Source organism: Camelus bactrianus, chromosome 7 (assembly GCF_048773025.1).
Source record: "Camelus bactrianus isolate YW-2024 breed Bactrian camel chromosome 7, ASM4877302v1, whole genome shotgun sequence".
Classification (NCBI taxonomy): Eukaryota; Metazoa; Chordata; class Mammalia; order Artiodactyla; family Camelidae; genus Camelus; species Camelus bactrianus.
The window spans coordinates 54,639,722-54,665,893 of record NC_133545.1 but is presented as its reverse complement, the minus strand read 5'-3'; the positions used below and the strand labels follow the sequence as shown (position 1 = coordinate 54,665,893).

General features: G+C 40.8%; 1 protein-coding gene across 1 annotated transcript in view; it reads left to right on the top strand.

The window, feature by feature from the left end:
* Nucleotides 1-25,933, top strand: part of SCIN (scinderin) — a 66,650-nt gene extending 40,717 nt beyond the window's left edge. The window contains exons 5-16 of the mRNA XM_010972025.3: nucleotides 637-729; nucleotides 2,880-3,012; nucleotides 3,417-3,505; nucleotides 4,109-4,324; nucleotides 6,500-6,621; nucleotides 12,624-12,714; nucleotides 14,904-15,074; nucleotides 19,310-19,487; nucleotides 19,788-19,909; nucleotides 22,513-22,590; nucleotides 24,270-24,330; nucleotides 24,939-25,933. Coding sequence (XP_010970327.1) covers nucleotides 637-729; nucleotides 2,880-3,012; nucleotides 3,417-3,505; nucleotides 4,109-4,324; nucleotides 6,500-6,621; nucleotides 12,624-12,714; nucleotides 14,904-15,074; nucleotides 19,310-19,487; nucleotides 19,788-19,909; nucleotides 22,513-22,590; nucleotides 24,270-24,330; nucleotides 24,939-25,066 — 1,482 coding nt within the window. The 3' untranslated portion in view covers nucleotides 25,067-25,933. The remainder of the gene's footprint in view (nucleotides 1-636; nucleotides 730-2,879; nucleotides 3,013-3,416; nucleotides 3,506-4,108; nucleotides 4,325-6,499; nucleotides 6,622-12,623; nucleotides 12,715-14,903; nucleotides 15,075-19,309; nucleotides 19,488-19,787; nucleotides 19,910-22,512; nucleotides 22,591-24,269; nucleotides 24,331-24,938) is intronic.
* Nucleotides 25,934-26,172: the final 239 nt, after the last annotated feature.

Sequence of the window (26,172 nt, the reverse complement as noted above, 5' to 3'; positions counted from 1 at the left end):
TTTTGTGATTTTAGTGCACAGAAATTCAAAGCCGATTCAAATGTATTTTCTATTGAGTGTTTTACTTGAACTTTTGGATTGCGTCAGATATGCAAAGGATAAATAGATGCATTCGTTCATTCATTTGACATTCTTCTGTTCTGTGCCAAAAATAGAGCAGGAAACAAAGCAGGATATGGTTCACTTGCACTTTAGCTCATATCAGTAATGATAAGAGTACCTTGCCCTTAAGTAGCAATTTGGCCAGGTCTTTGTGGTAATAAATTAATAAAACCTATAGATTGTTGTGAAAGAAATTCTGTTGCAGAACTGAACTTAGAACTCATATTTTAATTAATTCCTGCTGATTTTCCATAATATGGAGACCTACACTTTCAAGTTTGGGATTTCTCTTCCTTGAAAGTTCACATCACCAGTGAACGCGGTGTTTGTTTACTTAATGCCCTTGATTGATTTGACCCCTAGAAAAAGGCCAATGTAGTGTGATTGGCTGAGAAATGTCTGAGCCTGGCCATTTCAGTTGCTCCTGTTTTACAATCTGTGTCTTTCAAAATGTAAGATGGTTTACTTTTTTTTTTTAACTTTGCATTCTTTAATAAGACGTCTTTATCCTTTATCTGTTCAATTTTTTTCCAGGTGTTAGGGAAAAAGCCAGAGCTTAGGGATGGAGAAGATGATGATGACACCAGAGCAGACATAACCAACAGGAAAATGGCCAAGCTCTACATGGTGAGTTTTCACTGTTGGGGGTTCTACTGTTTTACTGGACTGGATGCTCCGGGGAGGCCTGCACTGAGGGGACTCTCTTCGCCACAGTTGATAATTCTCTTCATTGCCCTCAAAGAGAAGTATGTGGGCAGAGTCCATTCTTTGTTCTAGTATAGTTAATGACAATTCCTCTTTCTATCACTTTGAAAATTTTTATTAAAAAATAATAAGTGAACTTATTGCTGTGATTTGAATAAAATTACATGTTGTTGCTGTTCTACTTTGCAACAATATGGTTTGATATAGTGCCTTCAGCAAAACGTTCCCTTCCTGGAGGAAAATGATTTTATAAACTCTTTCTTATAAAATCTTGAGATGCTATAACATTGTCACCTTATTTCAAATATCCTGTTCAGCCATCATGAGGGCTTGCTTTATTCAGGAGGGCAAGGCTGTCAAATCAAACAGCTGGAAGGAGACAGAGTAATAACAGCCCTGTCCCGGGCATTGGAGGACCTGGTGCCATGTCAGCTCTGTGGGGAGGACTGGCTGGGTGACCCTGCGCAAGATGTGACCATCCTGGGTCTTACTTCCTTATGTGAAAGAGAGAGAGAGAGAAACAGAGAGAATGAGATGACATTAGAAGATTACTCAGGTTCCTCCCAGCTCTATGATTTTATGAGTTTATTGCTGGTGACAAGATGTATCAGATGAGGAAACTGCTCACATGGGATCCTTCAAGCATTCCCTGCCCTCACAACTTTCCAAGCACGTGATTTAGAACAGACCTTAATCTCTCTGCAGAACTGAGTGGTTTTCTTATCTCTTAAAGGAAGGAGTTCTATTTGCTGCTCCTAAAGGACCTTCTAGTTCAGAAACTCTGTGATTTCAAATGAAGATCGAGTTACTGATTTGTGTAGAATAACTTCCTCTTTATAAAGGGGAACTCGATTCTTTTCTTCTTAGATGGTAAAGGAAAATGTGATTACCACTCCTAAATACTGGTAATTTTAATATAAAACCATACAGAAATAATTCTGTGGCTGCTTATTTTTATTACTGTTTCTAGAACCCAATTTCAGTAGTTTAATAGATATTTTTTATGATACATTAGCAAATGAATCTGTTCTCCCTCTTGGACAGCATTATAGGTCTAAAGAAATATTTTAAAATGTGACTTTGTTAATCCTGAATCCTTGCTCCCTCTAGTGGACCTGTAACATATCGCATACATCTAAAGTCTAAAGTCTGTTTGAAAATATTTTAATTTGGGATTTCTGAACAAAACTGAAAGGCAGAGTCACTTAGAATTAAAAATACAGAATTCAAGCCCCACCAGAGTGCAGGAAAGCTCCACCACTGGTCTAGGGAGGGCCCTGAAATTTGCATACTTAGCAAGTGCCCAGGTGATTACCTTGCAGCCTACAAGCTGGCATTTGAAAAACAGTGAATTCTAACCTGGGCATTAAGTATACTTTTAACTTTGTAAGACCTCTGCCAACTTATGAAAAATGTTCTGTTGTCATTTCCAAACCTCAAGAGTCTAGGTAAATAACAATTTATATATGACAGAGGAAATCTACTTTGATAATTTACACAAAATACACTTAACTTACAGGATCCATATTGAAGAAAATTTGTAAGCATAAATTGTAATGTATCAAAGCCTTCCTTAGCACAGTGCCTTACATGTGGTAGTACTCAGTAAATGTTGAATGAATGAATGAATATTTAAGCTTCAGTTTTTTGTGTGTGTGCAATGAGTGTAAGATTATTACCTGTTTGAAAAGATTGTTGTAAAAATTAAGAAGTAATCATGAGAAGTTTGTTACATGGTGCCTAGTAGATATGAAAAATCAACAAACTTTATCCATTATTATTATCACTGGTATGTTCTGTGTTGAAACTTAACTTTTTTTACTAGTAGACTTTTACTCCAACGGAGTTTATAAAAGCCTTTTAGGGTGTAATTGGGCTCATGGGGTTGTTTGCTCATTTGTTTTCTTTGAAATAGCTTTCTTGAGATATAATTTATGTAACATAAAGTTTACCCATTTAAGTGTACACTTCAGTGGTTGCTATTAACGTTTATAGAGTTGTGTGACCATCACTGTGATCAGAGTCTACAACATATTTATCATCCTCAAATGAGCTCCCGGTTTGTATGTTAGGTTTCAGATGCCAGTGGGTCCATGAAGGTGAGTGTGGTGGCAGAAGAAAACCCCTTCTCCATGGCAATGCTGCTTTCCCAAGAATGCTTCATTTTGGACCATGGAGCCGCCAAACAAATTTTCGTGTGGAAAGGTAAGAACTGCCATTGACATTGTCGATGCTGTTCAGATTTATAGAGTTTTTTTCAGGAAGGTAAATAAAACATCTTTTCTGATTTAAAAAAAAAAAAGCCTATCTTTATGATGCATGATCTGTAAAAAGCAGACATCCAAACCATATTTTCTTTCTAAGAGCATCATTTGCCAGGGATGATGGGGTGAGAGAAAGCCTTTGGTTGCCATAAAAAGAATCTGTTTCTTATAGCATTCATTATGATATTGTTAAATGTATTTAGTGTACTAGGAAATTTTTGTCATTCTCTCAGTGTTGTAGTTAAATTATAATTAGGTTTATTTTTTTGGTGCACAAGTATTTCTTAATCATGGAGTATCTTGTCTCTCTGAAATTCTGTCTCTTTCATTTATCTTGCATGTTAGGTAAAGCTGCTAATCCCCAGGAGAGAAAGACTGCCATGAAGACAGCTGAAGAATTCCTGGAGCAAATGAATTATTCTAAAAATACTCAAGTATGTGTGGAAATGAACTGGCTAGGAAAACATTGTTAAACATGAGAGCTCAGGACATCTCCACAAATCTCATGAAAGAATTTGGTCCCAAGCAACATATGCATAGGAGTCATTCTTCACTTACATGCGTCCAGTGTTGTGTCATGTGTCCCTAGAACTGTATCTGTGTGGAAGATGGAATTTCTCAGACACTGGAGATCAGACCTTCCATGGGGCTGCATGCTGGGAATTAGAGCCCATCCACTTTCTTCCCAGACTTTAAGTCGAGATGATCAACCATAGTTGAATTAACTAAGAAGACTTACCATAGAGCAAGCTGTGTAGACATGGATGAATGACCAGAGAATATTTGGCTTCATGGAGATCAGCTTAGACACTGGCTAGTTAATCTTCCTTTCTGAATCTCTCAGCCTCATTTTTTCATTTGTATGTCCCGGTGCAAGTAACACAGTGAGATCATTTCTTTCATGCCACAGCCCTCTTAGGAACCAAATGTAGAAAAAACACTCAGACTTACTTGGCTGTAATGGTACTACTGGATTCATGTTTTTCCTTGATCTCTTATTTTCCTGTTTATAATGATTATTAGTTTTTAAATTTCAGATTCAAGTGCTTCCGGAAGGAGGTGAAACACCAATCTTCAAACAGTTCTTTAAAGACTGGAGAGATAAAGATCAGAGCGATGGCTTTGGGAAAGTGTATGTCACAGAGAAAGTGGCTCGAATAAAACAAGTGCCATTCGATGCCTCCAAATTACACACTTCTCCACAAATGGCGGCCCAGCATAATATGGTGGATGATGGTTCTGGCAAAGTGAAGGTATTTGCATGTTTTTGTGTATTTGTTTGTCTTTATCAAGCCCATTTATGCCAGTATAAGTGGAAATACAACTTCAAGAAATTGCAAACTTTGTAAAACGTGAATTTTTAATTATTAACAAAGATGGTCCCAAACTATATATTTAATTAGTGAATTTAAAGCTGGAAGAGATGTTGTCTGACCTTTAGTTCTGTTTTATAATGTATATTTTGGAATTCCAGGAAGTTAAGTGATTTGTGTGAGATTACCTTATTGTCACCTTAGAGGCCTGCAAGGAACCCAGTCATCTCTATCTGGTTTCCTGGCTCTGAACTGCCCCTGCTCTCAGACCTGGGATTGCCCAGTGAGGGTGTGTTGCTTTGAAAGCACCGACACCGGAAGTTGGTGCTTCCCTTGCATCTCAGAGGCATTCACGAAAGCAAATCAGGCATGTGTTATATGCCAAACTCACCAATACTTTTAGAGCATTCAAATTGAGTTTGTTGATTTTTTTTTCTTTTTTGCTTCTTTTTTTCTGACAAAAATTATTAACTCCCAGCTAAGAACTGTCCCTAACTAGAATCTTTTCAGTCAATCTGCTATTGAATCATCTAACTTAAGGGGAACTGGGTCATGTCACTCCTATTCTAGAATATTTTGATGGCTCTCCATGGTCTTTCTGAGAACGTCCATCCTCAGCGGGGCCTCACAGACCCTCTGTGGTGGGTCCTTCCTCTCCTCTGTGCCTCACCCTTCCACTGCCCCGAGGCCGCTTCCCCTCCACCATCTGGTTGATAGTCCCACTCCCCCTTTGTAACTCAGTAAGTCACAAGCTGCCTCTCCTATGAAGCCTTCCCTCCTCCCTAAAGTGACCTTTCTCTGTGCTCAAACCGTAAGTTATATTTTTCACAGAATTTGCCATGTAAGTACCACAAAATTGTTCATTTACTTACAGATTTGTTCTCCTAGACCTCTTGTCAGTTCCTCAAGGGAAGGAATTAAAATCATTTATCTCTGTTCTCCCAGAGCATACCACAATGTTTGGGCCGGAGTATCTAGTAAAGAGATTTAGGAAGTAGTTTTTCCTCTTTTCAAAGACATGATGTGTGAATCTAAGCTGTGCAGGGGGTTGTGGGAACCGCAAAGGGGGAAGTGCCTCCCACGATGGTGGTCAGAAGGGTAGCAGCTTCAGGTCTGGGTCTGTCTGCTGCTCCGACATCCTTTTCCGGAGCTCAGCACAGCCAAACAGCCCCGTGAAGACGTGGTTCCCCAGCACCAAGGATGTCCCGGCTGCAGTCTCCCTGTCAGGCCCCAGTGTCTCCAAGATGTCCTCCCCAGGGCTGCTGACTTCAGGGCTCGCTGTAGGTTTTGGGTCTAGCCAGGCCGTGCTGCTGTGCTCCTCCGGGATGGCGTGGGAGGGCTGCTCTCAGACAGCACTGCTCCGCTCCTCCCCACTTGCTTAACTCCAGTCTCAAAGCAAAAGGCCCATCTGTGCTGGGCCTCCCCAGGACCCAGGCTGGAGGGCATGTGTGCTCACAGTGCTGGGCAGTCTCTCACTCATATGTTACTTTACTGTTTCATCTACAGCTCTTCTCTCTCCAGCTTTTCATCATTAATTAAACTGTCTTTAATCTGTGATGAGGATGAGGAAATAGGAAAAAAAAAGAACCAGTTCTGCCTGCTTTTATCTATCGGTCTTATGCTTAGATGGCACCTTTGGAAAATAGAGGTCACACAAGGGGCATCTTTATTATTTGGTCACAGTCTGCCACTTAACCTGGGAAATAGTCATCTATCTCACGCCTTACAGGACAGGAAAGAGAGTTGTGAAAAATTACCTCCCAACCGACGAAAACTTCTATACAAGTTAAGAGATGTATCTCTGAGCTGAATGTTGTGGTTTGTTATTCCACTTGAGTGTCCCGTTATGTTCACATATTGATCAAACGGTCGGTTACTTATTAATCATCAGTCTCTGAACTAAGTACTATGAAGGTACAAAGGAAGTGTGAGTGCTTAAAAAGTCAGTAAACAAATTGCCAGATTGATAAAATTTCTTCCTGTTGCTTGATTTGGAAAAGGAATTTAAAAGTTGTTTAATGACAGATCTAAACCAAAAAAAATTTTTAGAGCTCTGAGAAGTGTTATTAGATCAAGGAAATTTGAATTTCAGTATGCATGTTTTATTTCCTTCAGATCTGGCGGGTAGAACACAATGGTAGGGTGGAAATTGACCAGAACTCATACGGTGAATTCTATGGCGGTGACTGCTACATTATACTCTACACTTACCCCCGAGGACAGATTATCTACACGTGGTAAGTTCCCTCTTTCATAAGATCTCAAGTTCCACAGAGGCCAGGTTCTGCTCCAGAGTTAAATTTCATTGAATTCCAGGCAATGTGGAGTAGAATTACCCTGTAGTTACCCCAGTGAGATTTGTATAACATGCCTGCAGTATTTTCTTTCAATATGATTTTGACTGTATTCTGTAGCTGCTATCCACAAGAGGGAGGAGTTAGATAAAAGCCATCCTTTTTAATCTAGGAAAAAGGTTTTGGTATCCAAAGGGTAGTGTTCTCCTGGTGGGTATGTAGTTGAGTATCTCATCTCCTATGCAAGCTAACACTCCATCTGGCCAGCATCGTGGGCACCATGTCTTCGTATCGTTGAAATTCACAGTGGTCCATCCTGATTGGAGCTGCAGCACTGCAAGGTGGCAAACCCTCTAAGGCACAGGTGTATAATTTATGATCCTATGTCATACTCCAGAGACCTCAAATTGATGCATCCTTACTCTCCGGTCCCATGAAATTCTTAGCAATAATGGAGAAAATGCCAGTGTAGCCTATCTTGTATGGTTTTGAATAATGATTTTAGTTAATTGAGGGTTAAGTTTACTTAAAGAGAGTCACTGCCAATGGGGAAGGTCCAGCAAATAAGTTAGGTGTAGCTACCATTGGACTATTCCAAAAGGACAAGTATTCCGCAACAAGTCATCTCATGTGGGATTCTCAAACTTTATTAAGTGAAATCAGGTAAAATAGACTATTTCTGGGAAGACAGAGAAAAAGAAAATAATTTTTAAAAAAGATCTTAAAGCTGAGACGTGTAGGTGGAAGGTGCAAGGGTGAAGCAGGATCCTAACTTTGCCCACCTGGTGATGGTGCTCTTCAGTGAGCACGTTGAACGTACCTCAGGTCTCTGCTGAGATGGTGACATTTCTCTGTGGTGAGCGTCCCACCAGATGACAGAGCCACCTCTGTCCTCATAGTGTAACCACTTACACTCACCAATGCCTTGAGCTTAACCAAGTTCAGGAGATGGGATGATTATCCCTGTCCCCTAGGTTCTTGGTGCCATAGGGTGATTTGGGACCTGGAAGCATTGGCATCACCCAGGAGCTGGTTAGAAATAATGTCACGCCCCACCTTTGACCCACTAAAGCAGAACCTGCATTTCAGCAAGATCCCAGGATGATTCATATGTGCTGTAATGATTGACAGGCACTGCCTTAGGCAATGGTTCTAAACACTAGGTGCACATAATTACCTGGACAATTTTTTACAAATTCAAATGCCTGGCCCACAGGGACTCCTGAGATTCTAATATACACCATAGTATTAATGAGAACCACTGTGCCCAGGGACGTTTCTGACCCCACAGTCACATCATACCCTTTCAAATATGAATGTATTTCGGATTTAGTTGTGTGTTTAAGATGCCATCTTCACGGCAACCATTTTTTAAATTGAAGTAAAGTCAATTCGACAATATTGTGTTAATTTCTGGTGTATAGCATAGTGATTCAGCTATACATATATATATATTCCTTTTGCTATTCTTTTTCATTATAGAATATTACAAGGTATTGAATGTAGTTGCCTGTGCTGTACAGGGGGACCTTGTTGTTTATCTATTTTACATATAGTAGTATCTGCAAATCCTAACTCCTAATTTATCCCTCCCCCATCCACCCATAGCCATAAGTTTGTTTGTCTGTGAATCTGTCTCTGTTTTGTAAATAAGTTCATTTGTGTCCTTTTTTTTTTAGATTCCACATATCAGTGATATCATATGGTATTTTTCTTTCTCTTTCTGGCTACTTAGTATGACGATCACCTGTCCATCTATGAGCAACCACTTTTTTGATCAGCATGTTTGCACTAGCAAAAAGCTGGATGTTTCCATGAATTATCTTTCTTCCTCACCAACAGATTATTTTCAAAAGAAAAAAAAAAAAGGAGGGGGGAATCAGGCAGATGAAGTAATTGAACCCACAGTCATAACTGTTGTAACTGGTGAAGTAACATTTCACACCTTGATCGGCAGCTTTCTTTACAGCTTGAGTGCAGCTATGCCCTGCTAGAAGCTGTGTCCTTGTTTTGCAATTTCCCTTCCTAAAGTTTAATTCAGAAAAGTGTTTGTGCAAAGCATGGCATTCATAGGGGTAAATTCATTGTTCCCAGCCAGCTTTTCTTTTACACTGTTTCTTGTCTTCCTCTTAATTCTCTTTTGTATGTAAAAACTACAATTGATTGTGGCACTTAGACCAAACAGGAAAGACTGAGCAATTTAAAAGAATGTTTTGAGGAATCATCAATTTACAATCCACATGAATGACTATGTGGATATAACTAAACAGACGAAATCAGGTTATACATTTTAAATGCAGTAGCTATTCCTTAAATTGTTTGAAAATGTTTACTGAGCACTTTCTATGTGCCAAGCACTGTGCTCGATACTACAGATACAGTGAGGGGAAAAAAATACAGCCTGTGTCCTGAAGAACTTACACTTTAAAGAGAAGAAGATGATTAACGGGCATTTCAATGAAGTATGAAGCGTTTAAGATAAGACCAAGCTGAGTGATCTTTGGGAAATTAGGGACAGTCACCCAAGCCCACTCCTAAGCTATTGGTGATGAGCTCCTAGAAGGGACATCGAAGTTGGAGCTGGGAAGGCGAGCAAATATGGACGCTATCCCAAGCAAGGCAGGGAAAAGTGTGCTCTGACCTACTAGTAATGAGGTACCACTAGAGCAAAGTTAGGGAGCAAAACATAAAACCAGAGAAATTGGAAGGAGCCAGGCTGTGAACGGCTTTGTTACTATCCTGCGGAGGATGAACCTTATTTCAGGGCATTGCAAGCCAGTCAGAGAGTTTGCATAGGGGAATGACATGATTGGTTTTCATCTTAGAGAAATTATTCTGGTTGACGTGTGAAGAAAGGACTAGTGGGAGGAGATTGGTGGCAGAGAGGCTGTGGGGGATTTGTTGCAGTAATCCAGCTGAATGATAATGTGGCCAGAACTGTGTAAGGGAAATGGGAAGGGAAAGGGTGAGACAAGTTGCAGTGTATTAAGATGCTGACATCTGAATGACTGGTTACGGGGAACGGAGAAGATGGCCAAGGCAAGGGTGACCCCAGATTTCTGATCTGTGCACAGGTGGGTAGTGTTTTTTTTGTGGAAATAAGAAACTCGGGGAGGATAAATTTGGCCCTCACTGTAAAGAAAGAGAAAAGGAAGATGAGACTGTGCCACACTGTTAATAGGTATTACCTTTGGACTAGCACTGGGGGTGGGGGAGGGGACATACTGTCTCCTTTCAATTTGATGTGTTCAAGATTTCCATGATGAGAATGTATGACTTTTTGAGATATCAAGAATACAAGTTAGATACTTCAGAGTCCTTCTGTGAGTCTTTGTCATTTAATATGGATGTTAAATATGTCAGTTTGTTATTGTCGTATGATTTGTGGGACTTCAAAAGCTTCCATAAAGGTAGTGAAGAGGACATTTAGAAAACAGGCAGAACTCTTGAAGCCTGGCTTTCAAATTAAACAGCTTTCCAGTTTATGTGCTCATTTCACTGCAGGGGTGTAAATGGGTTAAGTCCAGGAGGCAGAGTTAAAGGTGACAAACTAGAATTCAATCAGCTACTCAGTACCCAGATTTGTCTTTTTATTTCTGAAACCACTTGTATTCGAAAATGATAGGAGAAAAATAATTTCAGCAGTGATCTTTTCTCCGAAATGTCAAGTAATTGAAATTGAACAGACTCTGGACAGTGGCAGTGATGAGTCCCTTGAAGCAGTAAATTCCATTTTCATGCAGTATTTATTTTTAATGAGTAACAAGTACCACATACTTATAAAGAAGAAGTCATACCAAAGTAGACTGTTTCGACGCATAGAATTTCAAAATTAGAGACAAAGAGCAACTTCATTATATCTTGATTGTAGTGGTGTCCTTTGTTTATTTGTTTTTCTAAAAATCAAAATGATCTTAGTTCCCCCGTGAAAACACTCAACCGTATTCTAACGTCTTCTCGGACAGTAGCCTCACCTGGACTACAGGCCGGTAGGCTTTGGCATCACACCTTGGCCCAGGGTCCGAACCTCCAAGTTCCCCGTAAACCAACTAAGACTTGGACACGCGCGTCCGGATGGCTGCGTTTTCGCGGAGGAACGAGGCCCCGCGCCCGCGCTCAGGGGAGCGTCTCCCCGCAACCCCCGCGGGGTCCCCCGGGGACTCCGGGACGGTCACTCCGCCCCCCCCACCCCCCGCCGGGCCACGTGCCTGCGGCGGCCGCGCTCCCCCGCCCTCCGCGTCGGCGCCCCGCACGGCTCCCGCTCGCGCGCTGCCCTGTCTGCCCGCCGGTGCCAAAGAGCCCCGCAGTACCCCCCCCCCGCCCCCGCCCCCGCAGCGCGGCCCGGGCCGGCTCACCCGTCCTGCCGCTGTTGTAGTGGGGTCCTTGACGGCCTGGGTCATAGGTCCGTAAAACAGAATAACGTGAATCTGCGTGGATGGAAGCATAGGTCACTTTATAGGAAGAAGAAGAAGGGCTTGAGACAAGCAGTGAAATATTTATTAAGAGTGTCCGGAAGGCAGAAGTTTGGTTTTCCAGTTTTGCTGGTTGAAATATTCCAGGGGAAAACCAGGGAAAAAAGGTAAAATGGCAACAGTAGTGCAGAGATGTTGTCTATTGCTTGGTTGGATTTTTTTTTTTTCGTGCAGAAAAAAAGAAAATGGAAAAATAGCCAGGAACTTACAGATGTGAGGAAGGAAGGACGGGGGAGAACAGACTCCTGCTGTTACCTCAGCTCCGTGTTACTCCTCACCCGGTGCTCCCGGAAGTGACTGTTAGCGGGATAGGCTCCTGGAAAATTTAGGCTTAAAATTAGCATTAAAGACTGTATTTTTGCGAGCGTCCATATATAATGGAAAGCATTTTTAATTTTTTTAGACTTGTGCCTGACGTGAGTATGTCCTTCCTTTTTTTTCTCTCTTTTTCGGCACCCCACTGTAGGACATTTCTGTATCAACCCTTTGACTCTGTGCAGGAAATACGCTGAGATAAGTAGGACCTGCTCCCCGCACCCAGTGTCTTGGGGCATGTGTGCATATGTGCATGTTTGGGTGTGTTGCCCAGGCTGGGGGGCTGTCTTTAGTCTGCTCTGGATATGAAATAGTAGGTCTCTCCCAAAGCTGCAGAAGAAAAGATATAACTAACTTTTGAAATCCAGCCCCAGCATTAGTGTTCCTCCTGCTGACCTCCAGTCAGATAGGGATGGGAGGGTTGGCTAGAAACAAACAATGCTCAGTGCTTTGACTGGCTTTGCCCTCCCACAACACGTCGAATAGGCAGATCTCCCAGAGGTTGCTCTGTAGGTTAAGCTACTGACTGGAGTGATACAAAGGCTACCCTAGGAAGGGAAGTTGCAGATGAATGGGATGCATTGGTTGATTGTCTCTTATCTGGGTGACTGGTAGTCTAAACTCTAACCGTGTTATTAATAATTCCTTTAAAGAATGGCTAGAATGACAGAATGGGGCCTCTCTACTGCCCACTTCTGATAATTATTTTCTTGCTTTTTCTGGGTGCAGACATTTGTTACCATGCTCACCAAATAATCATGGAAAGATAAAATGCCTCTAATACTCAACCCAATAGATCTGGCTTATATTCTACTCAAGTGGATTATTTTTCACTATGGAGATGGCTTCCCAAAATAGGCAGCTCCAACGTGAAATCAAACAGACTTGATTACTTAGCTAAGTTACATAAAGAACTGCAAATAGACCTAGAAAACAGAGATTAAAATACCTCCCATGTGTAGTTCTAGACAGTGCACGGGAGAGTTCATGGCTCAGTGTTGGTACTTTCCAAAAGCAATAGCTTTTGTCGCTGTATCGTGTCAAAACAGCTAGTTTCTTCTTGATCTTCCATGATATTAAATTTCTGCTTGAAATGCCTACATTAGATGATCTTAAAAGTTAAATACAAGCTAATTTATTTTTCTTTGGTTCCTCCAGGCAGGGAGCAAATGCCACGGGGGATGAGCTGACGACATCGGCGTTCCTGACTGTTCAGTTGGACAGGTCCCTTGGAGGACAGGCTGTGCAGGTTGGGATGTTTTTACCCCCAAAACTCACACACGCTAAAGTTCTGCCAGCCCAGTGTCTAGTTAAAACCCTTCCCCCAAGTTGGGATAGGAATTTGTCATTTTCTAAATATTATCCTTTTTTATTTTTCATTTTGGAACTTAACTATTGCAATTCTCATGCCATACTAATTTTCTTAGATTTTGGAAAAGAAGGAGCAAACAGAATTTAAAAAATAAACTATTAACACATTTAGGAGCCCCACCCCCAATCTTTCATTTAGAATCACATCAGATGTCAATTAAAACCATTCTGAGTTACCACTTCCAGCTGATCACTTTCCAGTTTTCAAATCTTTATGAAAGTGTAATGGCTTCTTCAAAAGTATCAGTTAAGTAGAAATGTAAGTCAGATACTTTAGTACATAAAATCTAAGATGTGGAGGTTGAATTTGGTCTTCCAGCTGGTTTCCTTTCCATCTTAGTACTTAGTACCTATGTAAAGCAGGTCAGACCTAAATTTAAAAGTACAGATTAACTTTCAAAAAATAAACCAACTTTGTTCATTGTAAATTAACAAATTAACAAGATGATTGAATTCTTTAAATGTGCTAACTCCTCATGAACTTCCCCACGAATTTCCCCATAAACTGTTACATTCTTGAATGAAATATTTCTAAGAACTGAAATCATCTATGTCACTTAATTGATCTTTCAGCTGTTTCTTACCAATTCATGCAAGAACTTTGAGGATATGATCTGTGCCTTATAAACTCTATATTTCATAGTTAAACATTTGATACAACCAATGAATGAGTTTCCATTCTGTTAGCCAGTTGAATCCTAAATTGACAATGAAATGGTAATGCTTAGTTTCATCACTAGATGGCAGTAGTTTACAATAATGCAAAAAACAAAAGTCCTAAATTGCTGTTTTAAGCAATTTCTTTGTAGACTATATTACAGTACTGAAAGATTTTCAGTTTACTTTTCCCTGTCTTATTTTCATTTTGCAGTGGAGAATGGGTCTTAGTTAATGGCCTTCTTTCTCCCAAGTTGACAGTTGAGATTTTCTCAATGTTATGTGAAATGTGAATCCAACAGCAATTTTAGGTGCTCCCAGGTAACCTCACCCCAAGCTCAGGGCTGTGACTCAGAAGACATTTTTATAATTTGCTACTCACTTATTCATATGTCTGCTAAGTGAAAGATACCTGTGGAGTTAGTTACTTTCAGCGTTCCCTAAGCCTCCTTACGCAATGGCATGTGCCATTCACTTGGCTTCTAGAAAAAGACAGACCAGGGTAGTTGAGACAGTTCAATTTTAGCACAGGGCAAAATAATTGAAGAAATAGGGGACTGACACAAAGTTTGAACTCTTCATGTAAATTAATGCCTCAATAGTTTATGGAAGAAACAGGGAATTCATGTTTAATCCAATATCTGATATTAAACTAACTAATAGGTGAAATTAAGTAATTTACCATTTATTGTTTTCAATTTCCTTATCTTGAAAAGTCCTTATATTGTATTTTTAAAAGTGTTATATTAAGCAAATCCACTATTACCATTTCCATAGATAAGTTAAAAAGTAGAAAGTCTGTTCTGTTTATTTTTGCCAGTGTTTGATGTTTGGATCGAAATCTTTGTTCATCCCTAGATTATGATTACTTGATTACATTTTTTCATCTCACAGTGGTAGAGATGTAGAAAGAACAAGTATGCTTTTTTGTTGTCTTACTTTTGGAAGTATTTGAATGAATGCACATCTCACCCTCTGAACAAGATCTGAAACATGTAAGCAACAGGTGTAGCCCTGAGCATCTGGAAAGTGTTGGTGCCCGTGAGGAAAGAGTAATTTTAGTCATCAAATAAAAGATGGCACACTTCAGCACTTTGTTGTTTTTCCCTTTTGGAGATGTGGATGAACAGACTTACATCTTGGTGCTTTCTGGGAGCAGAGGGTTGTGCAGTATGGTGCCGGGTCCCCTGAGAAGATGCTGTGTCTGCAGTAACCCAGACAATTCCTAAGTCAGCAAGGAGATGCTGCTTGATTATCATTAACCTATATTTTCTGTTAATCATCGTTCCTTCTGCTCTTGACTTTTTATTTCTAATTTTGTTTTCAAAAAGAAAAATAAGAACGCATTTGGAAATATAGCCTTCCTGCCCGCACGCTTTATTATGCTTCTTTTATCCCCACTGCTCCCAGGTTCGAGTCTCCCAAGGCAAAGAACCTGCTCACCTGCTGAGTTTGTTCAAAGATAAACCGCTCATTATTTACAAGAATGGAACATCAAAGAAAGGAGGTCAGGCGCCGGCCCCCCCTACACGCCTCTTTCAAGTCCGGAGAAACCTGGCATCCATCACCAGAATCTTGGAGGTAACGTCGTATATTCAATGAAACCTGCCCTGCCTATGGGCTTCCCAGTGGACCTGAGCCATTAACAAATATTAGCCTTTAAAAAACTGGCAAGTCAACCCCCTCCATTTCTATAATTAGTCGAGCATTCACACACACACACAAAAACTAAAAGCAGGAGAATCAAGTAGAAAGTGAAGTCCAGATACCAGGCCTCTCGTGTTTTTCAATTGCCTTGTACCGAAACAAATTAATTTTAACAATAATGTAACAAATCAAGCTGTCAGAGATGTGAGGCAGCTTAAGCTCTATCTTGAAAGGCCTGGGGGAAGGTGGAGGGCAAGTGGTGGTCAGGTGACCACACTGTGAAGTTCCAGAGGGAAGGCCCTTATTTGAACAAGTGTAACCAACGTGGAAAGCAAGCTTCGCCACACTGGGCCGAGACCATAACTCAGCAGGCCAAACTAGCTGTCTCCAGGACAGGAGCTGTGAAAAAAGTCAAACCCCAGATCACAGTGTCGGAAGACGAGACCTCCAGGTGTGGGCAAGGCCAATAGGCCCAGGTTTTGTTTTGCTTTTTATACCTTTTTTGTTTTTAAATGGACGTACCTGGGGCTGAACCCGGGACCTCGCCCGTGCTAAGCACGCACTCTACCACTGAGCTATACCCTCCCCACCGGGAAGGCCCAGGTTTTTAAATGGCTGAGTGCTTTGACCTCTAGGAGGATTCCTCATACTTCATAACCCAGTCACCTCAGTTGCCATTGAAACCCATCACCCCAAACTGCCCTGCCCTCTCTGTCTAGCCCCAGACCTGGACCCATCTGCCCAACCATTGCGCTGAGCCCTGAAAACCAGGTGACATTCCTCCACCTGCAGCCTCTTCTCTAAGCTGCCTTCCTTTCTTGCTCTGTGGCTGTCCTCTGAGGACGCAGACTCCCACACGGCCCTCTCCAGTGCAAGCTGTGTTTCTCCTCAGTGTCCTCTTACCAGGGATGGGGTGGCGGGGTCCCCTCCTTGCTCGCCCTGGCCCCTTTGACTACTCTCTTCCTGGAGTCTCCCGCCCCCACCCCCGTGTGCTGTCATCTGCTGAGTTGCTAGTCCTTCCCGTCTTGTTCTCTGCGGCCTTCAGCCATTGCCTCACTCTCCCCATCACTCTGGCTTCTCTCACCCAGCAGACTCGCCTTGACCCCACTTCTTCTCACACTCACGTGGTCCTGTACTAAACTTTGCCATTGGCAGTAACTTTAGCACCTCAAACATCTCGTCTCTGACAACCGTCTCCTGTCCGTCAGCGCTTTTTCTCCAGGATTCACACTCCAGCAGTTCTCCAGTCTCACACCTGAGTCCATGAACCCTCTCCATCTGTCATATGCTTCACATCCTCCTCTCTCTCTAAATCTCCAACATCTCTGCTCTCTACTGACCACGGATTCTGAGTTCACGGAGAACACAGATATAATCATACAGGAATCACCTTATCTGCTCCCCTCCAAGCTCACCCCCTTGTCTGCATTTGTACTTGTGTATTCTCCTTCCTGCCTATTTTATGAAATAAATGTAAGTTGTTAATTTACTTGTATTTAACATTTAATAAATATTTTATAATCATTATTTATGTATACATACTAAATTATGAATTAATGTCAATGTATTTTTGTCCATAAATTAATAAAAATAATAGCATTTGTATAAAGTAATATATTGATAGAAATGAATATATACTTATTACATAAATAAATGTGACTCATGTTTCAGGCCAAGTTCCTTTGGCCCCACACCATCACCAACTTCTGTCCAGGGTCCCCTGTCCTGGCCTTTTTAAGGACTTTCCTGGGTCTCTGTCTCATGTTCTTATGCAGTTCCAGTTTATCAGTATTGCAGGCAGTCATCTCCTTTCTCTTCTGTATCACCAATTTAATCTTCTATCCTGGATCACTTCCTTTGAAATACACATGTGCCTTTAAACATTCCCCTCCTTTCTTTAAAAACTGTCTCTTGACCCTGACCCTCCCAACTACCACGTCCCTTCTCTGCCCCCCATTAAGAGTATGGATCTTCAAAACAGTTGTCTTCAGTCGCCCTCTGCCTCCCCCCCCCCCCCTTGCTAGGCCCACTCTCCCAGGAGCCGCTCCTCAGCCCTCCATTCCCGTCTCTCCACCTGGATGGTTTTCACCTAGTTTGCCAATGACCTGCGTATAGCTGCCGTCAAAACTCTCTTCTGTGCACCCACTTTGCTCAGCCTCCTGCTAGTATTTGCCACAGTCGTCCTTTTCTGTTCTCGAAACATTCTTTCTTTCTCACTAGGCCTCTTCTGAAAGCCCACACTTCTCGGGATTTCTTCCACACTTCAGGGCCATTCTTCTGAAGGTGTTTTCACTCCAGTCCGGTTTTGCTGGATCCTCCTCCTCTGCTTGTCCTCGAAGCCCTTGGACCCGCCAAGGCTCAGTCTTGGCCCTCTTCAGAGTGATCTCATTCATACAGTTTACATTCCATTATGTACTGATTGCTTCCAGAACATTCTGGACCTGGATTCTCATGTGTTCGATTATGACTGATTTTTTTAATCTATCAAGTGACAGTTACGCTCTCATCTATAGGCAGTCTCAGTTGATTTCAGACGTGGGAATCACCAAGAATCATGACATTCCCGGTATCTTCCCAGTGGGCGCTTCTTCATAGGGCATCGTAAGCTGATTGCGATGTAAATGCTTTATCTTCTTGCAGCCTCTCAAACCAGCCTTCGCATTCCTAGCCTCTCTGAAATGCACTAGTCAAAACATTGGAAGACTTTTGTTTTCATCTACTGGGAGGCTAAAGCTTTGTCCTGCTCTGCGGGAACTGTCTTCCTGACCCCGCAGCAGTCTGGGTGTGGGCCTCTTCTCACCTGTCTCACCACCATCCAAGCTCTTTCCTTTTAGATTAGAAACTGGAAGTCATGGTTCCTATAAATCTCCATCATCACATCTGATAGATGCCTTTGAGTTTGATCCACGGGCCTCGTTCCTACTGGACGAGGATGATAACCACATCCCAGAATGCTACCAACACCTGGGACACATCTTCAAAATTTCCATCAGCCATTCCTTGCTCCTCTGGGGACAGGGTCCCCACGAACGTGGTGAAACCCAGCTCTCCATGCTGTTGATGCCTCCATCTGTTAGCTCCACACGGGTGGTCAAACGCTGTCATTTGTCACCGCTGATCACCAGCCCGCTTGTAAAGCCCCCCACCCCCTCGCTTGGCCTCAGGACGCTGCACTCGTGCTTTCTTCCTCCTTCTCGTGGCTGCTCTGTCACTGTCTTGCTTACTGGTTCTCCTTCATCTCCCTGTTAGCACCCATCACACTGAGTCCCATGGTCCCACAGAAAGTCACGCACATACTGTCACAGTCACACAGTCATATGGCTACACAGAGGGTCTCACAAAGACCGGCACAGAGACACACAATGACAAGGTCATAGATACGGTCCAAGACACAAGCCCATCCTTGGCCCTCAGGCTTACTCAAGCCCAAGATGCAGCACATGCCTTGTCCCTGCCCAGAGAGGGTTCCACCTGTAACCTCACCCTCAGGCTGCAGTCTGGTCTCATCCAGGTGCCTCTCACTCTGGCCACACAGACTGGAACTGCTCACCTGGCCTATTGCAGGCGATGTCCAAACTTCTCGGTTGAAAGGAAGGGGTGGTGTCAGTGCTGTGTTTTTAATCCCCCATAAATAGTCTTTTATAATTTGAGCTATATCAAGTATGACCTGGTGAACTTTTTAGTGATTCTGTGTTACTATATTTTTACCAAAAATGGACCCCAGTTCCTGTTTAAGATTTTTAGGTGTACCTTTAATGATTTGCTAAGCCTTTTCAGTGGGAGAGAGAAAAGCTGAACTTCTGTGCTTTACATGCATCATTTGTGAATATTACATCCTCTTTCCAAACATGTGTTATAGCCCATCCTCGTTCTCATGGTTTCTTTGAACATTATCTTTGTTACTTATCACTTAAGCTGGGCTAATTTTATGCTTAGAGACTTGTGCTGCTGTCTGCAGGCAGTTGAGCGTTAAAGTGACACAGAGCAAAAGTGCTCGTGCTCTCATGCTACTAAGGCCATTGTGGGGTCCTGGTGCCGCCCTGCTTTAACACACTGGGATCAGGACAGAAGCCTGTAGGTGGCTTGGCACTGTCACAGCTTCTTGGACATGTTTATTGAGGGAGCAGCAATGAATTTAAATCATTGTGTTCTTTTTCTTTATACTCTAGGTCGATGTTGATGCAAATTCATTGAATTCCAATGACGTTTTTGTGCTGAAACTTCGGCAAAACAACGGCTACACCTGGCTCGGAAAGGGTGCCAGCCGGGAGGAGGAGAAAGGAGCAGAGTATGTGGCAAATGTCCTTAAATGCAAAACCACGAGGATTCAGGAAGGCAAGGAACCAGGTGTGTACAGGTGGGGCCAAGGACACTCACTAGAACTTGGTTTGGGATAATTGCTAATCTTGCCATTTATTTATTTTTTCAGAAATGGGAACTTTGTATTGGTTATAGGGCCTTAAGAACCCTTTCATTAGTTGCAAAAGTGGGTGACAGTACCTGCTGGATTTGAGTAACTTCTCCTGTTATATTTAAATAACTTCTTAACACTGGAGTCAAAGTGAGATATTATTATTTATTGATGTAAAGCAATTCCAACCGCATGCTCCTGAAGATTCATTGGATAACTCGGTGTGTTTTCCACAGAGGAGTTCTGGAGTTCCCTTGGAGGGAAAAAAGGCTACCAGACCTCTCCCCTGCTAGAAACCCAGGCAGAAGACCACCCTCCTCGGCTTTACGGCTGCTCCAACAAGACCGGAAGATTCACTGTGAGTGTCTCAGGAAACACTGGGCAGATCCGAGCCGCGTTGGAAGAGGTGTTCTGGTGTTGGCTCTGGCTCTTTCCAGCCATGTTCCTGCTCCAAGTCTCAGTTTTAGTTTCCCCGAAAATCACAGATGATAGTCTTTGCTCTGCACGGGGTTGGTTTAGGAGCCCACAACGTAATGGTTGGGAAAGCATGGGAGTACCGTGAGGTACTCTGTGACTCAGGCTGCTCTTAGAAATAGCAGCCACTTTGCACCTGTGTCAGCATGTGGTCACTGCTGTACGAATATGCGTGTGGTTGGGTTTGATAATGCAAACCTGTGACACTTTCTGTGGGCAACAGTAGTGGTTCCTCTGATCAAACTAGGTAAACTGTGCACTTTGGTCTCCCAGGGGAATAAAAAGTTTCACCATGTTGACTGAATAAAAAAATATTATGGAAATACTATGCTCATGGGGCAAAATCACAGAAAGCTATATACACACCTGCAAATGAACTGAAATCAGCAGGAGTATTTTATTTCCTAGTCATTTGCAGGCTTGGAGTTCCAGGCAATCCGAAGCAGAAATACCTGTGTACAAGAGGGATTTTTCTACTGGGCTCTGAAATATGTCCTGTTTGACCACAAAAATTCGGCTTTCTCTGTTTGACATGTGAGGCTTTTGTGTAAATTTTTCTCTTAAAGAGTGAATTCCTTGCCTATAAAATTTGATCTGCAGGTTTGGTCACCATGTCTTGGTAAATATCAGTTTTGCTTTCCAACACAGACATGAAAATTGCCGAAGTGTTTTTTCAGGTACATTGCGTGCGAGAAGTAAAATGCTTTGAAGAAGAAACTGCTCATGGGTGAACCACTTTTGAAGCTTATGAGTGATTTGGTCTAAAAATTAAAGATTTAAGTGGTAGATTGTGATAAATATTAGGTTGCTGGGCACAATTGTTCACCTACTTTGCAGGAAATCCCTGTATTTTATATACTTGTCAGAAAAGTCTGTTGTTTTACTCTTTTGACTGTTAATTCGATACTGCATCCAAACAACTTCTTTTTCAGCACAATGCTCCTATAGTTTCTTATTAGTATTATTTGCTAATATTGATGTAAATAACATGTTTGTTTCCAATGAAGATATATTTTACAAAAATTATACCTCGACTTTGTTCTTAGGTTTAAAAAAAATTATTAATTTTGGGGTTTTATCATGCATATATTTAAGAGAAATTTACTTTCCCTTTGCACCTACTGATTTCCTTGTTTGATATTTTGAACTCTAATCCCTTCACATTTTAAGGAAAAGGGGTATTACTAACAACTGTTTGATTTTATTACCACCAACAGAAAGCAGGCTTTAGACACATAGATTCATACAAGAGAGCAGAACCTGTTGGTTAAAAGCAAACCTTTTAGAACCAGTCTGGCTGCCTGATATCACTTACTTGGTGATATTATTTTTCTAGCTGTGTGACCTTAGGCTGGTTGCTTACCCTCTCTGAGCTATAATTTTCTCATCTGAAAAATAGGGATAATTCTAGTACTTATTTTGTAGAGTGCCTGTGAATATTAAATTAGTTGTTGCATGTAAAAGATTAGAATAGTACCTGGCATAGATTGAGTGATATTAAGGTTTTTTGCTTTTTTTAAATCACTATGTGATTGGTAATTATTCTGTAAAAAGATGAGCTAAACCAGTTTCTTGCCTTCTGTAAATGTTAGTGTTTGTTTTCTGTATAACAGTCTAAAAATCTCATTGAATTACAACCATATGTACTGCCATGCTCAGGGGGCTATAGGTTAGGTGCGTGCCTGTTTTTCCCAGGACAGAGCCCAGCAGCACAAGAGGGCCCCGCTGAGTCCCATGTGCTAATATGACACAGCCAAGGCCTCAGTCAACCTCACCTGCTCCACTGTATTGCAGAGTCACACAGCAGAGGGAAGGAGTGAAGAACTGCAGACTATAATCCATAATCCAATCTTTCCTAAGGATCGGGGAGGAGGGGGTGGTTCATCCAGAATTCTTTAAAAGTTTTGAACTTAGATTAATGTATACCCATTTATTGGGTGCATGAAACAAACCCTCTCCATTACCCTTTAATGTTAACTACATAGAACACAATTTAACCTGTTTAAAATAACAATAATGACGCTTTGCATATGGAATAGTGTTATAATATCTTATTGAAAATTGTTGATTCATAAAAATGACCAGACCTATTGATTTTATTAAAATAATCTTGACCTATTAAATGGAAGACAATTTAATACCCAGATCATAAACTTAAATGTCTTTAGGAACTAAGAAGGCAACATAAATCTGTGAGGCAACTTGTCATAAAGAACTGGAAGTAGAGACAGCTGTGGCAGAACCGACTGTATATGGCCTCCCTAAGGCATTCAGATACAATACGTATGTGAAGCACAAACCATCAGTTTGTGATACACCATTAAACAGATAAACAATTATTTAAATCTTTATTACCCAAAAGGAAGGAAAAAATGACTGCCAAACTTTATTTTTGCTATGCTCCAAATACAAGGCATTTGGTATTCTATATATTAGAAAAATCACCGCTTGGCTGTTGGGTCACAAAGCTTTTTCATACCCTTTCAGATTGAAGAGGTTCCAGGAGAGTTCACCCAGGATGATTTAGCAGAAGATGATGTCATGTTACTAGATGCTTGGGAACAGGTAAAACTTTTTTTTTTGTTCATAACAAGAGAGTGTCCTTACAGTTGGGAGCTGACAAAACCTGCTTTGAGAAGTGGCAAGTCTAATAATAAACAGATGTATGGATTTCGGCTGTATTTAAAAGAAACTCACCACAGTTTTGGCAAAAAGTAAACCTGATACATGTGGCAAGTTGGCTTCTTAAGGTGGAGATGGTTCCATGGCTACCATCTTGAATAGATTTTTTATTTATTTGTAAAATTCACTCATTCCTAATTTATTCATCCATTCCTCCATCCACTCATTTAAGTAATAAATGCATTAGTGGGCACAATACCATGGGGGTAAATGCCTCAGGGGAAGCTGAAATATTCAGAATTTCTCTTGAAATTTGACAAGAAGTCATGGGGTCCCCTTCCCTGGGGAAGAAACAGACACAGGATAGTTTTGAATCTACACAGTACAATTTACTATTGTTATATATATCTTTATTTGGTAGAAAATTAATGGTGATTTGACATACTATATCTGATAGTTTTTTTTTTAATCTCTGTAAACTAATAATAGTGAAAGGGAAAAATAAATGTTAGGAACTAAATTATACAGAAAAATTATGAAACAGTTATCTGAAGTGGGCCTAGTCTTAGAGTCAACCACAGAGAGTGTTACTTAGGTCTGTTCTTAACTGCTAGGTCACTCAGTTATATCATACCTTAGCTTGGTCTAGAATTACCATATTTGAATTTGGGATCTAGTCACGGATTCTCCTCAGGTGAACAGGTCACTTATTTCTAGATATGATATGTAAAACCTCGTGTCGATAAAATACCTTTGTGTATTTAAGAATTTATAAAATAAGAATGACATTTCCTTATTCAGAAGAATGTATTTCCGTTAGTGGTTAACTCTTGCTTCTGTGTTTATGCGTACTTTAGAATATTTCCTGTGCTGCATTTCATTTTTGTAAATCATGCTTTTTCATTTTCATTAGCACTGCTGTCGTGGTTGCTTCTGTGCTCTGCAAGCAAATGCTCTAGCACTTTCAATGTGAATTAAAGTACAGTCAAAACTAATTTGACCAAAATTTCTCTCCCAACAAGTCGTCTTAAAGTGATTTAAATATAAAGTAACTCAGGAGAATTTTTCGCCATTGAGGTATCCAGCCTATACATTTGACAAGAAGGATACATATAGAATATGCATCAGTTTTTAAAAAATCAATATAGCACTTTTAGCAGAGTATTATAGGATAGAATGCCATCAGAGAGGAACACTAGGTTTACGTTAGGGATCCTAAAGGGAGTCTGGGGTGCCCACAAACAAGCTACGTGTGGCCGCCCCAACGTAGGATAATAATATGGGGATATTGACTGGCTCATACACCCCAGGGGTGGGTGCAGGAAACCAGCCAGTACGTTGTTTGGGGGAAAGTTCACTTTATCAACTGGAAAATACTGCATAAACATAAAATACCAGAATGTGAAATCTGGAGGCAAACTGGTGGGATATAAATTTCCATGTCTCCTAGTAGGTGTAGACTTTGGGAAGGTGATCAGCTTTCTCTGCGCCTCCATCTCCACATCCCTAACCTCTGGGGTTGTTGGAAGATTCAATGAAAACGTGTGAGAAGCTCTTTGCATACGGCTTGCACCGAGTCAACACTCCCAAACGATACGTATTATTATGGTTTCATTTTTCAGATTTTTATTTGGATTGGCAAGGATGCCAATGAAGTTGAGAAGACAGAGTCTCTGAAGTCTGGTAAGCTAGATCCCGTGGGCAGCAATGCCGGTAACCCCGAGTAGTCGTTCCCAAGTTCCTGACTGCCCTTCTCACCACAGCTTCCACAACTGACTACGAGTCTTAGCTTTCATCCTCAGAAGTAAAGAATAATGGAATTTTTTTTAACTGAAGGATTTCAGAGTAGGAATAAGAAAAATATGTTTTGTTGCCTAATTTAGAATATATCAATTTATTCTGAAAATTTTTAATTCACTTAAACACTTTTTATTATGGAAATAGTAAGACCTCCCTAACTGTCATAACCTAGCTTTTAAAAAAATTCCTTTTCAGTAACGCTGCTCTTTCTGGCACAATTTTTTGTGTGTGTGTGTTATTGCAAAGTGAAAAATAATTATGCTGTCAGGATAATTCCATAAAGTTTGGAATTTTTTCAGGGCATAATGAGACTCTCCCGCACATTCTGTGGCAGAAGAGAGAAATCAATAAGGAATTGTTCATATGGAGTAACATTGGCTCCTTTGGGGCAAGGAAAATTTGGTTTACTACTTCTGTTGGAAGACTTTACATTCTATGGTTATTTTACTGTAATTGAAACTAACTGAATTCATCTTTTTAACTCTTTTCAGCCAAAATGTACCTTGAGACGGACCCTTCTGGAAGAGACAAGAGGACACCAATTGTTATCATAAAACAGGGCCATGAGCCACCCACATTCACAGGCTGGTTCCTGGGCTGGGATTCCAGCAGGTGGTAAAGTGATTTTTGTAGGAAAACAAACAAACAAACAAACATTATGGGGCAGTTGTCCCCTTGCTGTGTTTGGGGAAAAAAGGGAGGGTCTGTTTGTTTATTTGACTTGAGAAAATTAACCTCAGCTGTAAGGCTATCCTTTAATGCCTAGTATTGGTTTGAAATTCGTTTCAAACTAGAATTTTCTTATGTTAATACTTTAAAATAACTTAAACTTCTGTTTAGACCAATATTAGCTCTGATGGAAGCTAACTTACATCTTTTCATATGACCTTTTAAAGGAGAAACGCTATGCACAATCTAGGGGAGTTTGTCAGGAAGTTTTACAATTCAGGACCCATAAGCCAAACTTGTTCTTTAATGTACCAGAGAAGACAGTTATAAATGCCTTTGAGGTCAGTCTCCTTTCTATGTGTTGTGTTCAAAAGAATCGTATATTTGCAGTAAGATTTCTGTTAAGATGGCTTTGAAAGTTTGTTTTCCTTCTTTAGCCAATGTGACTTTGATACCATTAACTCCTAAGAGTCATTTTTTAAGAGAAACTTTACCTTTTCGGCCTTTTAAAAAGACTTTGAAAGCACAGCTTTTTCCTGACAAAATAATTTGTGTTCTTATCCACGTTTCTATATATGATAGTACATGTTTACTATCACAAAAGATACATACCAAAAAATTCACTTATCTTGTCTTTCATCATTAAAACGCATCTCTTTTTGGAAAGGTGGTTGTGACATTTTATTCAAATGTGATATGTGAGTTAATTACATGGTTAACTTTAAAATTATTTTTATGCATAAATAAATATGAATTTAATATTTCTTAATTCATCCATATTCAGTAGTCAAAATTAAACGTTTCCATGGTTACAAAATTTTCTGGTTTTTTTTCCTGTTTATGAACTTTATTCTTTTGAACAGTAGGCATATGATAGGTTCTAAAAAAAGTTACTGTTCCAAATAAGATTTGTACATTTCAATTTAAAACAGCTAGACACTCTCAGTTGTGTATGGTGTGTGTGTACCTTTTTGTTAAGCCCTTCATGCTCAGGACATAGAAATTTCAATTTCAAAACGCATTAACAGATAGTAGGTCTCCGTTCGAATAGAGAAT